The sequence below is a fragment of the Thalassophryne amazonica genome, chromosome 8, assembly GCF_902500255.1.
Source record: "Thalassophryne amazonica chromosome 8, fThaAma1.1, whole genome shotgun sequence".
Lineage (NCBI taxonomy): Eukaryota > Metazoa > Chordata > Actinopteri > Batrachoidiformes > Batrachoididae > Thalassophryne > Thalassophryne amazonica.
Genome location: NC_047110.1, coordinates 50387423 through 50403128, shown reverse-complemented (window position 1 = coordinate 50403128; position 15706 = coordinate 50387423). Strand labels below are relative to the sequence as shown.

The following is a 15706-nucleotide window of genomic DNA, read 5'->3' as shown; positions in this document are numbered from 1 at the left end:
AAAATGTAAAAGTGGTTATTATAGCACCACCATGAGGGCAATGATGGTAATATTTTGAATCTAAATCGGAATAAAAATAATAATCCTTACGATTACAATAGGGGTTTTCACCTCTTTGGGACTTGGACCCCTAATTAGCTCATGTAAGAATAGCAGACATTTAGTATCTCCATTTTCAGACAACATAAGCAATGGAAAAAACTAAATATAAGGGTTATTGTTAAAATGAACCATCACTTTTGCAGCCATTTTTCTTTAGATGGTTCGGGAAATGGATACATCAACTCTTCCAGGTCACTGAATGTGTCTTGGAATTCAGTTTACAGCTTGCTGACTTCTTAACGCATTACTATAGCATTTATGTTGGATTGTGTAGAGGTGCAGTAGCATGTGTGTGTTGTGTTTGGCCAGGATGAGTCTCAGTCCACAGTGGACCTGCCAGTCCTTATGAAGCTCCAGAGAAGAATGAAAGAATTGGAGCTGGAGAAACAGGCTCTTTTGGAGCAGCTGGATAACAAAGAGGAGACCCAACAACAAAATGCAAAAGTATGCAGTAAACAGTAAATAATGTTGAGATGCATTAACAAAGAGTTCAGGTTCAATGTTTCTTTTGATGCAGTTACTTTTTGCATGATGTTCACTCTGTGTCCCCCCCCCCCTTAAAAAAAAAGGAGGTGGATTTGCAGAGAACTGTTGGCAGAGCAGAGCTGGATTTGGAAATACTGAAGGTATGATAACATCTTTTTGCTTAAACCAGCAATATCTCCACTGACATCCTGAAAAGGAATCTTCAACATTCAAAGTTTTCCCGTTCCAATGCCTTACAAATTGGTTGTCTATGAGAACACCCTGTTACTTTGACACCCTGAGAGGTCAAAAGAAACAAGAAATAATTTGTAAATGCTTGCTTTGCATCTGTCTTCATTTAGCGCCATGAACTGGAGTCTGAAAATAAGAGGTTGAAGCAGGATCTAGATGACCTGCGGAAGTCTCTAACCAGCAAATCTAGTGCTGTGATGCCTCCTGCCCCTGGCTCTCTGCCTTACAACATACTGCTGGAACAACTCAACTCTGCCAGTGAGGAGCTGGAGATGCGAAAAGAAGAAGTGTTGCTCCTCCGATCACACATGGTCCGCCAGGAGGCTCTTAAACATAAGGTATGCAAATTCTATTTGTACTCATGGTTTTTGATTATCTGAGCATTATTCACTGTTCACATGGAATTTTAAAGAGAAATAATTGGACTTATTTAAATAACATTTGTAGGACTCTGCACTCGGAGAAGGATTGAAATTGGATCTCAGTGAAGCACCTTTATTTCAAGACGTTGACAGGTTTGCACTCCCTTTTCCCAACGGTCCTTACATCTATCAGGAGGTATGTGTCGTTTACAATTATTTTTTAGGCCCTCAGCCATCCATACACTGAATGAAGATGGGGAGCTGTGGCTCGCTTATGAAGGCTTAAAAGAAACCAACAGGTAACACTGTGTTGTCACTTAATGTATTCAGTTGTTTTAGTCCAGACTTCATTATCGTCTGTCCACCCACCAGACTTCTGGAGTGCCAGTTGCAGAAGCAGGTGAAGAATCATCAAGAGGAGTGTCAAAAGTTGCATAAGGATGTGCGCAGGCTGAAGGTGGAGAAGGAGGAGCAGCAACACCTTTTGGCCAAGAGCCTCTTATTGCCTGAAGATGCTCAGTTTGAGGCAAGGCTGCAGCACGAGATCACACGGCTCACCAATGAAAATGTGGTGCGTACGCATTGCTGAAAGACCTCAGAAGATCAGATTTTTTGTGTTTTATCATATGTAGCTACTCAAATGAAGGATTTGTTTTATCTGCTCTCTGGCATGTTTGTGAACTTGTAGGATCTTATGGAGTGGAAAGAGAAACAGGACAAAATCATCCGCAAGTTGAAAAAACAACTTAAACTTTCTATGATGAAAGTTGAAGAATTTGAAGGTAATTGTGGAATTGGAAATATTTATACAAAATGTATGTCCATTTGTATAGAACAGCATTACTGCTGAAGGTTGTTGTTGTTAAATCTTGTTCTTGGTGCCTTTAGCAAGTACTCTGGAAAAGAATAAGACCGCCCTGATGAACAGTACCAACAGACCGGTAAACATCACCCGCAACAAGAAGGAGTACCAGGGCATGCTGGAGTACAAGCAGGGCGATGAAAGTCATCTGTTGAAGAATATAGTCGTAGGTATGTGAAACTAGTTCTCCTGCACAGATAATTCTCTGAACATGTGTTGGGGGGGTGGATGACATATTATCTGAGTATGTTGTTCTGGTATGTTATCAGGTTTGAAGCCTCGTGGTGTAGCTGTAAATTTTGTTCCTGGGCTTCCAGCCTACATCATCTTCATGTGCCTGCGGTACGCCGACATACTTAATGATGACGAGCGAGTCAGCACGCTGCTGAATTCCACCATTAGCAGCATCAAAGGGGTCATTAAGGTGAAATTTTTAAACCTGTGCACATAAAGTGTGCCTAATGATTTCATGTTTTTGCAGCACTCGCTCACATGTGGTAGCACTAACAGGGGTATTGTTTGTGGTCCTTCTGTGTCTTGCCATCCGTCAGAGTGGGGACTAAATCAAGACTTCTAGTACAGTTTCGATCCAACGGTGTAATGACTGAGGGTCAGGGCAAGGACAGTGTGACTTCATTTTGAGAAAAATTGGTTAAAAGTAATGGTCAAAAGCCAAGGTCAAACATTTGGGCTAGAGCTTAGGTATAGGGCATATATACACACACACAGTGGCTATTTTGAGGAACCCTATAGTTATTCTTAAACACAAACATGAAGTCATATATTAGCTTTCCGTTTGAAACCACTCTTGAGTTTGGGTGACCATGAAAGATTAAACTCACACTCATAAATCTCAGTCAAATGTCAGTTCCATACAGAACCATATGGTATCACTGATTTACAAAGAGTTTTATTTGCATGACTCAGTGTTAGATACGTATGTTTGGTGCCTGTGTTGTGTTGTCTGAGTATCCTCCTTCTTTTTGAATTGATATTATTTATTTATTTTATATCTTCTGCAGAAAAATGGAGATGATTTTGAAATGGTATGTTTCTGGCTGGCCAACACATGCAGGCTACTTCACTGTTTGAAGCAGTACAGTGGAGAGGAGGTAGGTTTGGGAAGGGTTTTGATGTCTGTGTTATGTGAACAGGCATGAAGCATTTTTTTGGTAACTGTGGATGTCAATAAAATGTCTGCTTAGGTCTTCATGAAACAAAACACACCCAAGCAGAATGAACACTGCCTGGTCAATTTTGAACTGTCAGAGTATCAGCAGGTTGTTGGTGATCTGGTTATCCAAATCTACCGCCAGCTCATCAAATCTATGGATGACATCTTACAACCCCTGATTGGTGAGGAGAAGATCTAATTAATACCTTTGTGTAGTTTCACTGTACAGAAATACTTACACTCAGGTCTTCAAAACTGTGTCTGCAAATATATGGTTTCCCTAATTTGTTATGTGTCTTTAGTGGCAAGCATGTTGGAACATGAGACAATCCAGGGTGTTCTTGGGTCGAAGCCAACAGGCTTGAGGAAGCGGAGCTCCAGTTCCCCAGAGGAGGCTGTTACAGTGGAAGTTCTCCTTCAGCGTCTCAGCCTCTTCCACACCACCATGACCCAGCATGGGATGCCCTTAAACATCATTAAGCAGGTGGTGAGGCAGCAGTTTTACACCATCTGTGCTGTGACCCTCAACCACCTGCTGCTACGCAAAGACATGTGCTCCTGGAGTAAAGGTCTGCAGATGAGGTACAACAGGGAATATTCATTAACCTGTTACTTTTGTTGTTTATGTGACAAAATTGCAGAAGGATGATATAGTTTGAAACATCAGACATTAATCATAGGTTGTATGATTGTTCCAAAACCTGGTGGAATGATGTGTCTTTGCACTATTTTAGGTTTTGTGAATGTTTGCATGATGGAAGCATATTAATTCTGTGTAAGATCCTGGTAAATTTTCCCTGCAGCCCATACACTTAAGTACTAACCTAGTCTCACGGCAAGTCATGATTCAGCAGCACGAAATATACATTAATCTATTGGCTCGTGATATTGTGATGAAAAGCGCCTCATTTTGGTCACGGCAGCACAAAATCATTCTAATTAATTCTGTGATGGCTGCATGAAATTAAAAGTGAAGCGGGTGGTCATGGTGGTTAAGGTTAGGGTTGGGGTAGGAGTAGGGTTAGTAATAATGAGTTTAAAAAAACCCCTGTCACCAAAATTTGACTCATTTTGTGACAGGAGCACGAAAAAACAAAGTGAGACTGGGCTGTATGTACACATCCAGAGAGACAACCATCTCTGCAGCAATCCACCAATCAGGCCTGACTGGTAGAGTGGCCAGATTTAAGCCACTCCTTAGTAAAAGGCACATGGCAGCCCAAAAGGCACCTGAAGGACTCTCAGACCATGAGAAACAAAATTCTCTGGTCTGATGAGGCAAAGATTAAACTCTTTGGTTTGAATGCCAGGCGTCATCTTTGGAGGAAACCAGGCACCATCCCTACAGTGAAGCATGGTGGTGGCAGCATCATGCTGTGGGGATGTTTTTCAGTGGCAGGAACTGGGAGACGAGTCAGGGTTGAGGGAAAGATGAATGCAGCAATGTACAGAGACATCCTGGATGAGAACCTGCTCCAAAGCGCTCTTGACCTCAGACTGGGGTGACGGTTCATCTTTCAGCAGGACAATGACCCTAAACCAGTGGTGTCCAAAGTGTTCCAGAAAGGGCCCAGAGGGTGCAGGTTTTCTTTGCAGCCACTGACTCCAGCAGGTGATTTTACTGATTAACATCACTTTGAGCAGATGGGATGAGTTCATCAGTTCTTATCTATTTAGTCCATTTTATCTTATCTATCTAATCTGTTATCTATTTAATGTATTTTATATATCTATTCTATGTTATCTGTCTATCTATTTTGTCTTATCTATCTAATCTATTTAATCTTTTATTTTATCTATCAGATTGATTTAATCTATTTTATCTTATCTTTCTAATCTGTTTAATCAATTTTATCTATCTAATTTATTTAATCTGTATTATCTATCTAATCTGTTGAATCTATTTAAACTATCTAATCTACAATCCCAAATCCAATGAAGTTGGGACATTGTATAAAATGTAAATTAAAAACAGAATACAATGATCTGCAAATCCTCTTCAACCTATATTGAATTGAATACACCACAAAGACAAGATATTTAATGTTCAAACTGATAAACTTTATTGTTTTTGTGCAAATATTTGCTCATTTTGAAATGGATGTCTGCAACATGTTTCAAAAAATTGGGACAGTGGTATGTTTACCACTGTGTTACATCACCTTTCCTTCTACCAACACTCAATAAGTGTTTCGGAACTGAGGACACTAATTGTTGAAGCTTTATAGGTGGAATTCTTTCCCATTCTTGCTTGATGTATGACTTCAGTTGTTCAACAGTCTGGGGTCTCCGTTGTCTTATTTCGCTCTTCATAATGCGCCACACATTTTCAATGGGTGACAGGTCTGGACTGCAGTCAGGTCAGTCTAGTACCTCTTTTACTACGAAGCCACGCTGTTGTAACACGTGCAGAATGTGGCTTGGCATTGTCTTGCTGAAATAAGCAGGGATGTCCCTGAAAAAGACGTTGCTTGGATAGCAGCATGTCTTGCTCCAAAACCTGGATGTACCTTTCAGTATTGAAGGTGCCATTACAGATGCGTAAGTTGCCCATGCCATGGGCACTAACACACCCCATACCATCACAGATGCTGGCTTTTGAACTTTGTGCTGGTAACAGTCTGGATGGTCTTTTTCCTCTTTTGTCCGAAGGACACAACATTCTTGACTTCCAAAAACAATTTGAATTGTGGACTCATCAGACCACAACACACTTTTCCACTTTGCATCTGTCCATTTCAAATGAGCTCGGGGCCAGAGAAGGCGGCAGCATTTCTGGATGTTGTTGATGTATGGCTTTTGCTTTGCATGGTAGAGTTTAACTTACACTTGTAGATGTAGCGACAAACTGTGTTAACTGACAATGGTTTTCTAAAGTGTTCCTGAGCCCACGCGGTAAGATCCTTTACACAATGATGTTGGTTTTTAATGCAGTGCTGCCTGAGGGATCGAAGGTCATGACCATTCAATGTTGGTTTTCGGCGTTGAAGCTTACGTGTAGAAAGTTCTCCAGATTCTCTGAATCTTCTAATTATATTATTATTATTATTATTATTATTATTAATGTATTTTATCTATCAAATATATTTAATGTATTTTATTTATCTAATTAACCCCTTCTAAGCCTGTATATGATGGGAAATTTCACTTTTTATTTGTGAGATACTGACAAGCCAAAATGAGGCGGGTGGTAGGGGGTTAATCTATTTTATATAGGATTGCACGGTGGTTTAGTGGTTAGCACTGGTGCCTCACAGCAAGAAGGTCATGGGATCACTTCCCGCCCTTTATGTGTGGAGTTTACATGTTGTCCCCGTGTCTGCATGGGTTTTGTCCGGGCACTCCGGTTTTCTCCCACAATCAAAAGACATACTTATTTAAGTTCTGCTCCTTTCTCTCCCCCTGACCAAGGCAGAGTCTCTACATCTGAAGTTGGTCCCTGGGCGCTGGACTGTAGCTGCTCTCTGCTCCTAGTGTCTAACTGTAATTCTAATCCATTTACATTTTTTTCGCAAATGTGATTGGTTAAGCCTGTGAGATTTCAGACTGTATAATATCTGGGTAACGGTGGCAAAATATTAGACCGTTTCACATTTGGATGTATTACTCCGCGCCCTGACCAATGTTCTGATGAGATGTCATTCCTGTCCTCCGTGCAACTGTGCATGCGTACTAATGGTCAATATAGTCAGAATGCGGAACTAACCACCCCGTTCGTGGTGTGGTGTGGTTATCGGCGGGTGGACAGAACTTTCTGCCCCCTTTTTTATCGGAGGTGCCAGCTTTTCTGTGCCGTGCTCCTGCGCTGCCTTTCAGCCGAAAGCGCAGTCATCGCCGCGGGAGACAAAGTGGACGTCTGGTGAAGCTAAAGCTCTGTTTGGCCTGCTGTTTGGCTTCCAGACGAGCTGTGCACAGAATTCTGGCAGGATCTGTGCTGCCCTGGTGCCTTGTGGATCTGGTTAAAGCCTGTGTGGTGCCGCTGGTCAGCTCTGAGGACTGTCGGCCCGGCCATCCACGTCTTCGCCGGATTGATGTGCGCCAGTGGCGCTCTCAGAACCTGGGCTTGCTTCGCTGGGTTCCAAACAGTGAGACTGTCATCCCCACTGAGGTCCTTACCCTGGGTCTCCTGAACATCAGATCACTGTCCTCGAAATCATTGTTGATTAATGATTTAATCATGGATCATCATTTAGATATGATTGGCTTGTGTGAAACCTGGCTCAAACCCACAACTCTCCTTCCTCTGAATGAGGCCTGTCCACCAGCATACACATTTAGTCATGTGTCTCATGGTGTGAAGCAAGGCGGGGGTGTTGCTTTTATTTATACATCTAGGTTTTCTTTATTAGCTGTTGGGGGTCACAAATATAATTCCTTTGAGCATCTGACTCTCCGTTATGCCCATGATGCTAAGTCCTGTCAGGGTCATAAAACTGGAACTCAGCTATGTTATTTTGTCACTGTTTTTAGGCTCCCTGGCCCATATTCTGATTTCTTAGATGAATTTGGTGCGTTCATCTCTAGTTTGTCAACTACTAACTACTAACTTCCTTTTCTCTCAAAAATTCTTGAAAGGGTAGTTGTAAAACAGCTAACTGATCATCTGCAGAGGAATGGTCTATTTGAAGAGTTTCAGTCAGGTTTTAGAATTCATCATAGTACAGAAACAGCATTAGTGAAGGTTACAAATGATCTTCTTATGGCCTCAGACAGTGGACTCATCTCTGTGCTTGTCCTGTTAGACCTCAGTGCTGCTTTTGATACTGTTGACCATAAAATTTTATTACAGAGATTAGAGCATGCCATAGGTATTAAAGGCACTGCGCTGCGGTGGTTTGAATCATATTTATCTAATAGATTACAATTTGTTCATGTAAATGGGGAATCTTCTTCACAGACTAAGGTTAATTATGGAGTTCCACAAGGTTCTGTGCTAGGACCAATTTTATTCACTTTATACATGCTTCCCTTAGGCAGTATTATTAGACAGCATTGCTTAAATTTTCATTGTTACGTAGATGATACCCAGCTTTATCTATCCATGAAGCCAGAGGACACACACCAATTAGCTAAACTGCAGGACTGTCTTACAGACATAAGAACATGGATGACCTCTAATTTCCTGCTTTTAAACTCAGATAAAACTGAAGTTATTGTACTTGGCCCCACAAATCTTAGAAACATGGTGTCTAACCAGATCCTTACTCTGGATGGCATTACCCTGACCTCTAGTAATACTGTGAGAAATCTTGGAGTCATTTTTGATCAGGATATGTCATTCAAAGCGCATATTAAACAAATATGTAAGACTGCTTTTTTGCATTTACGCAATATCTCTAAAATTCTCTAAAAGAAAGGTCTTGTCTCAGAGTGATGCTGAAAAACTAATTCATGCATTTATTTCCTCTAGGCTGGACTATTGTAATTCATTATTATCAGGTTGTCCTAAAAGTTCCCTGAAAAGCCTTCAGTTAATTCAAAATGCTGCAGCTAGAGTACTGAGGGGGACTAGAAGGAGAGAGCATATCTCACCCATATTGGCCTCTCTTCATTGGCTTCCTGTTAATTCTAGAATAGAATTTAAAATTCTTCTTCTTACTTATAAGGTTTTGAATAATCAGGTCCCTTCTTATCTTAGGGACCTCATAGTACCATATCACCACAATAGAGCGCTTCGCTCTCAGACTGCAGGCTTACTTGTAGTTCCTAGGGTTTGTAAGAGTAGAATGGGAGGCAGAACTTTCAGCTTTCAGGCTCCTCTCCTGTGGAACCAGCTCCCAATTCGGATCAGGGAGACAGACACCCTCTCTACTTTTAAGATTAGGCTTAAAACTTTCCTTTTTGCTAAAGCTTATAGTTAGGGCTGGATCAGGTGACCCTGAACCATCCCTTAGTTATGCTGCTATCGACTTAGACTGCTGGGGGGTTCCCATAATGCACTGAGTGTTTCTTTCTCTTTTTGCTCTGTATGCACCACTCTGCATTTAATCATTAGTGATTGATCTCTGCTCCCCTCCACAGCATGTCTTTTTCCTGGTTCTCTCCCTCAGCCCCAACCAGTCCCAGCAGAAGACTGCCCCTCCCTGAGCCTGGTTCTGCTGGAGGTTTCTTCCTGTTAAAAGGGAGTTTTTCCTTCCCACTGTCGCCAAGTGCTTGCTCACAGGGGGTCGTTTTGACCACTGGGGTTTTTACGTAATTATTGTATGGCCTTGCCTTACAATATAAAGCGCCTTGGGGCAACTGTTTGTTGTGATTTGGCGCTATATAAATAAAATTGATTGATTGATTGATTGAACTAGTGCAGATAACATTTTGATTATTGTGACTTTAACATTCATATAAATAAGCCCTCTGATCCCCTTAGCAAATCATTTATGCAAATTGTGGATGCTTTAGGATTCCAGCAATGCATTCAGGACCCAACACACATTAGTGGAAATACCCTGGATCTGGTTCTTGCACGTGGGTTTGCTGTCACAAATATTGACATTTTGCCTCTCGCATCTATAGTCTCTGACCATTCACTTATCAGGTTTACATTTACGCTGCCGCGTTTAGTGGAACAGCAACCTTGTCTACAACTGCGGCGTCGTATTGAACCCTCAACTATGACTGAACTTGAGGCCAGACTACCTGATATTTTAGCTTTGAGTCTGGAAAATGCTAAATCAGTGGACAGCCTCGGGGATAGTCTAAATTTAACGCTTAAATCTACACTTGATAAGACTGCGCCTCCTCTTTTAAGGTCACGCCTTCCTAAGGCACAGTCGCCTTGGTTCAATGATTATTTGCGTGACCTCAGGCAGAAGGCTAGAGGTTTGTAACGGAAATGGCGTTGTTCCAAATTAGAGGTGTTCCGCCTTGTGTGGCGGGATGCTATTTTAGATTATAGGCATGCACTACTGGCCACAAAGCGGACCTATTTGTTATGTGTCGGATGCGGTCGGAGCACCGACCCAGCGTTTGACAGGACCCAGCATAAAATAAGCAGAGCACGGTTCAAAAGGTAACAGAATTTAATAAACATAATAGTGAGTGGAGTGATAAACAACCCAAAAAGTCCGCGGTCTGGTGAGGTGGAAACACGGCGCGCTCTCAGCAGCGCAAACGGTCCGGAGCCACAGCAGTTCGGACCCAGGGACCCCGCCGACACCCCCCAGGTGGCCGCGACAAACCAAGTCTGCGAAGGAAGAAATCATGAAGTGAGTCCAACACTCTCCACACAGAGAGACACAGCTCAAAGGTGCACACAATCAGCAAACACTTCCTGGCTTTAATATAACTCAGCTTCTCACCCTGCAGGCACGGAACAACTCAGTTCAAATCTCCACTGCAGCAGAAGCTGATTAGACGATTAGCATAGCGTAACAGCTCAATATAACAAGGTGTGAGGGACACCAAATCCACTGTCATTACTTCATGAAAGTCACCAAAACCAAATTACCTCAGGAAGTGTGCTGAAGAGCGTGAGACCTCACCCAATCCTCCTTCACAGACTGTGCCGTCAAACCTGGAGCGGTCTCTGCGTCCGTAATGGTGAGATTGTTCTCCTGACGTCGATCTCACACGTCTGCTCACAAGGTCGAGTCTCTGGCAATCACACACTGTGCATTCAAGGTTTAAGTGCAGCAAGCTCTGATCAAGACAGATACACCACAGCCGTGAGTCCTGATGACCTGCACGTGATAACAAGCCTCAGGTGTTCAGGGTGAGGTCCTAATACTCAGCCACACGTCAGCCACTCAGTCCTGAACGCATACCACCTGGTGGAAGAAACAGAAAACAAAAACAAAGCCAGCCAAACACCCCAACCCACAACACCTATTACTCCGATTTGATCAGTAAAATCAAACATAACTCAAAGTTTTTGTTTGACACGGTCGCATTTCTTATTCATGGGCAGCCACCTGTTAGTCGTTCTCCCTTTTCAGCACAGGATTTCTTGGATTATTTTGAGAAGAAAATAGAAGATATTAGGCTGAGCATATCTCAGCATGCCTCGGGCCCAACCATTAAAACCTGCTATGGAGGTGGGCGCTACCATTGAGGTGTTACCTAGATTGACAGAATTCAGTAGTATTTCATTAGGCGTGCTGACGAAACTTGTGGCGTCTACAAAAAGCACAACCTTTTTATTTGATCCCATACCAACAAAATTGTTTAAGGACCTGTGGCCTACTCTTGGGCCGACTGTGCTGGAAATTATTTATCTGTCATTAACCTCTGGATCTGTTCTGAAATGTTTTAAATCAGCAGTGATTAAAGCATTACTTAAGAAATCTAATCTTGACCCTAGTGTATTGAAAAATTACAGGCCGATATCAAATCTATCATTCTGTTCCAAAATTTTAGAAAAGGTGGTTTCACGGCAGTTCGTAGACCACCTCACTGAGAATGATCTTTTTGAGCCGCTGCAGTCTGCTTTTAGGAAATACCACTCCACAGAGACAGCGCTCACTAAAGTAGTGAATGATCTTCTGCGAGCAATGGACTCAGACACTACTACGGTTTTGGTGTTGTTAGATCTCAATGCTGCATTTTTTTCATACCGTGGATCATCATATTTTGCTCGATAGGTTGGAGAATTTTTTTGGGATTACTGGAATTGCCCTTGCCTGGTTGACGTCATATCTGTCCAGTCGTTCTCAATGTGTCTTGTATAATGGCACTATCTCTGACCTTGCTGACATGAGATTTGGGGTTCCACAGGGATCTGTTTTAGGCCCCTTGCTTTTCTCCCTGTATGTGGCACCCCTTGGGCGTATACTGCGGAGTTTTGGGATTGCCCTTCATTGTTATGTTGATGATACTCAATTGTACATGCCGATAACTGCGGGAAATCTCACTCCCATAAAATCCCTGGAGGACTGTCTTCTATCAGTGAGAAGTTGGATGTCTAGTAACTTCCTACTTTTAAACTTTGATAAGACTGAAATGATGGTTCTTGGTCCAGCGAGACATCGGCATCAGTTTGTCCAGCTGGCGCTCAGCCTGGATTCGTGTGTCATACATCATACGGACAAAATGAGGAACCTTGGGGTAATTTTTGATCCCAGATTGTCTTTTGACACTCCTCCCGAGTGACCGAACTCCTCACCCTATCTCTAAGGGAGCACCCAGCCACCCTGCGGAGGAAACTCATCTCAGCCGCTTGTACTCGCGATCTCGTTCTTTCGGTCATGAGCCAAATCTCATGACCATAGGTGAGGATTATTACTAGATTATTGTAATGTTCTATTTTCAGGGTTACCACAGTCCAGCATTAGGGGTCTTCAGCTGGTTCAGAACGCTGTCACCAGACTTCTGACACGTAGCAGAAGGTCTGAACATATCACACCCATTTTGGCATCTTTGCACTGGCTCCCTGTCTCTGTGAGAGCAGATTTTAAGGTTTTGCTATTGACTTGTTCATGGACTGGCGCCATCTTATCTGGCTGATCTGGTGGAACTCTACGTGCCGGCCCGGGCTTTGCGGTCGCAGGATGCGGGACTTCTCTGTGTTCCTAGGGTGAAGAAGAAGTCAGCAGGTCAAAGAGCCTTTTCGTATCATGCACCCACCCTGTGGAACAGTCTTCCTGCGACCGTGAGGCAGTCTGAGTCCGTGGACATTTTTAAGTCAAGACTCAAAACCTATTATTATTCTCTTTCTTATGAATAGTATTTATTTTTATTTGTTTTATTCTTTTACTTCTGTTTTTATTTATGTATTTTAATTTTTTTTTGTTCATTTTTAATTATTTCTTCAATTTTATGTTGACTTGTTTTATGTAAGGCGCCTTGAGATGGCTTTTGCTGTGATTTGGCGCATTATAAACTAATTAAATTAAATTAAATTAAAATTACTTACACCGCCCCCGAAATGGGTGAATTTAAGCTACCATACGAAAGTATTGATGTGGATTCTGATACAGAATTACCATTTCACATTTGATGAATTTTGACGTTTGATGGATTACTCTGCGCCCTGACCGCTGTTGGACCAACACTGCTTCGGCTTGACGGTAAGCCTTGCTGACTGAATTACCTACAGAAAAATAAACCGTGCAAACGATGGAATTGAAATAGAATGGGAATCACCCCTTGTGTCTGATGATTTGCGGACGTTCATGCTTTTCATGGTGAACGTCCGCAAATCATCAGACACAACAGGGTTATTCCTTAATTAGTATGGTTAAATGCAGAAAACAAATTATGTTGTATGTATATGTACGACAATCAAGGCTCTATTCTATTATCTTATCTATCTATCTATCTATCTATACATATATATATATATATATATATATATATATATATATATATATATATACATACGAGGTCTGTGAGAAAAGTATCTGACCTTTTTATTTTATGCAAAAAATACATGGATTTGATTCATATGTTTTTACGTCAGCCAAGCTTGAACCTTCGTGCGCATGCGTGAGTTTTTTCACGCCTGTTGGTTGCGTCATTCGCCTGTGGGCAGGCTTTGAGTGAGCACTGGTCCACCCCTCTCATCGTTTTTTCATTGCGAGGAAATGGCGGAATGATTTGGGCTTTGTTCCATCAGGATTTTTTCAGAAACTGTTAGAGACAGACAGTTGGAAACCATTCGGAAAAATCACATGGCTTTCGGTGAAAATTTTATGGGCTTCACAGAGATTACGGAGTGTTACTACCGCTTTAAGGACGGCCCACAATGGCGCAGTGGCGCGCCGCGCTCCGAGCTGCGATCGACAGGCAGAAACGACCATTTCATTTCTAAACGGATCGCTGTATGGCTCCGGGACCATCGTGTGCAATTTCTCTGGTTATCACAAGAGTTGGACATCAGCCATTTTCCGGCAGATTTCACTTTTAACAAGAGATTCTGTCATGGAAAGCCGCGCAGAGGCTTCGTGCGTCATGACGGATTCGCTGATAGAGCGAGACAAAGAACACCTCCGTTTTGGAGTGTTAGAGGACAAGTTGGGACATGCCTATCTTGGCTTTCAGTGGCTTACCAGTCGAGTGTGTATAAGAGAAATTGTGGAGAGCTGGGCACTCAAAAACGGAGGTGTTCTTTGTCTCGCTCCATCAGCGAATCCGTTATGACGCGCGAAGCCTCTGCACGGCTTTCCATGACAGAATCTCTTGTTAAAAGTGAAATCTGCCAGAAAATGGCTGATGTCCAACTCTTAACCAGAGAACCAGAGATAACCAGAGAAATTGCACATGATGGTCCCGGAGCCATACAGCGATCCGTTTAGAAATGAAATGGTCGTTTCTGCCTGTCGATCGCGGCTCGGAGAACGGCGCGCCGCTGCGCCATTGTGGGCCGTCCTTAAAGCGGTAGTAACACTCCCTAATCTCTGTGAAGCCCATTAAAATTTTCACCAAAAGCCATGTGAATTTTCAAAATGGTTTCCAGCTGCCTGTCTCTAACAGTTTCTGAAAAAAGTCTGATGGAACAAAGCCCAAATCATTCCGGCATTTCCTCGCAATGAAAAAACGACGAGAGGGGTGGACCAGTGCTCACTCAAAGCTTGCTCACAGGCCAATGACGCAACCGACAGGAGTGAAAAAACTCACACATGCGCACGAAAGTTCAAGCTTGGCTGACGTAAAAACATATGAATCAAATCCATATATTTTTTGCATAAAATAAAAAGGTTGGATACTTTTCTCACAGACCTTGTGTGTATATATATATATATATATATATATATATATATATATATATATATATATATACAGGCAGTTGTGAATCTTGCACCGTCTTGCAGTCTAAACACACCTTATGAATTATGAATCAGAATCGCTTTGTCATTGTAATTTGCATTACAACGAGATTTGAGTGCAACTCCAAAAAGGTGCTTTCCGTGGTGCGAGTAATTTTTAGCCAAATAAAAGATAGTGAAATTTAACGGTAAATTATTCAGAGTATATGTACAACTAATATAAACATAAGATAAAATAAAATAAAAGGTAAAATAAAATAAAATGTGGACCAAGTAAAATGTAAAACGAGAATTATATACAACTGTGGAATCATATTACACGGGAGAATTGCACATGGTTTACGGATATTGCACAAGAAAATTGAAGGTGCGGATTAGAGTGATTTGTTATTGTTCAGTGCAGTGATCGCTCTGGGGAGAAAGCTGTCCCTGAGTCTGTTTGTCCTAGTTTTGATTGACCTATACCATCTCCCGGAGGGTAGCAGGTCAAACAGGTTTGCTGGGGTGGGATGTGTCTTTGCTGATGCTGGCAGCTCTACTGAGGTAGGGAGAGCTGGCAATGTTTTCCAGGCTGGGCAGAGAGCAACCAGTGATCCCCTGGGCCATTTTGATCACCCTTTGCAGCACTCTCCTGTCTGCTGCTGTGCACCCCCCGTACCACGTTGTGATGCAGTACGTCAGGATACACTGGATGGTGGCTCTGTAGAACAACACCAGCAGCTTCTCCTCCAGATTGTTTCTCCTGAGCACCCTCAGGAAGTGGAGTTGCTGCTGGGCTTTCTTCACCACC

At 42.4% G+C, this 15706-nt stretch overlaps 1 protein-coding gene across 2 annotated transcripts in view; it reads left to right on the top strand.

Annotated features, from left to right (window-relative positions):
- Positions 1-15706, top strand: part of LOC117515577 (unconventional myosin-Va-like) — an 83685-nt gene that overhangs the window by 60480 nt on the left and 7499 nt on the right. For both annotated transcript variants that reach the window (XM_034176195.1, XM_034176194.1), the window contains 12 exons: positions 412-546; positions 672-728; positions 930-1157; positions 1267-1334; positions 1406-1480; positions 1554-1752; positions 1870-1963; positions 2070-2213; positions 2313-2467; positions 3066-3155; positions 3249-3399; positions 3520-3799. In XM_034176195.1, the coding sequence (XP_034032086.1) occupies positions 412-546; positions 672-728; positions 930-1157; positions 1267-1334; positions 1406-1480; positions 1554-1752; positions 1870-1963; positions 2070-2213; positions 2313-2467; positions 3066-3155; positions 3249-3399; positions 3520-3799 (1676 nt within the window). The remainder of the gene's footprint in view (positions 1-411; positions 547-671; positions 729-929; positions 1158-1266; positions 1335-1405; positions 1481-1553; positions 1753-1869; positions 1964-2069; positions 2214-2312; positions 2468-3065; positions 3156-3248; positions 3400-3519; positions 3800-15706) is intronic.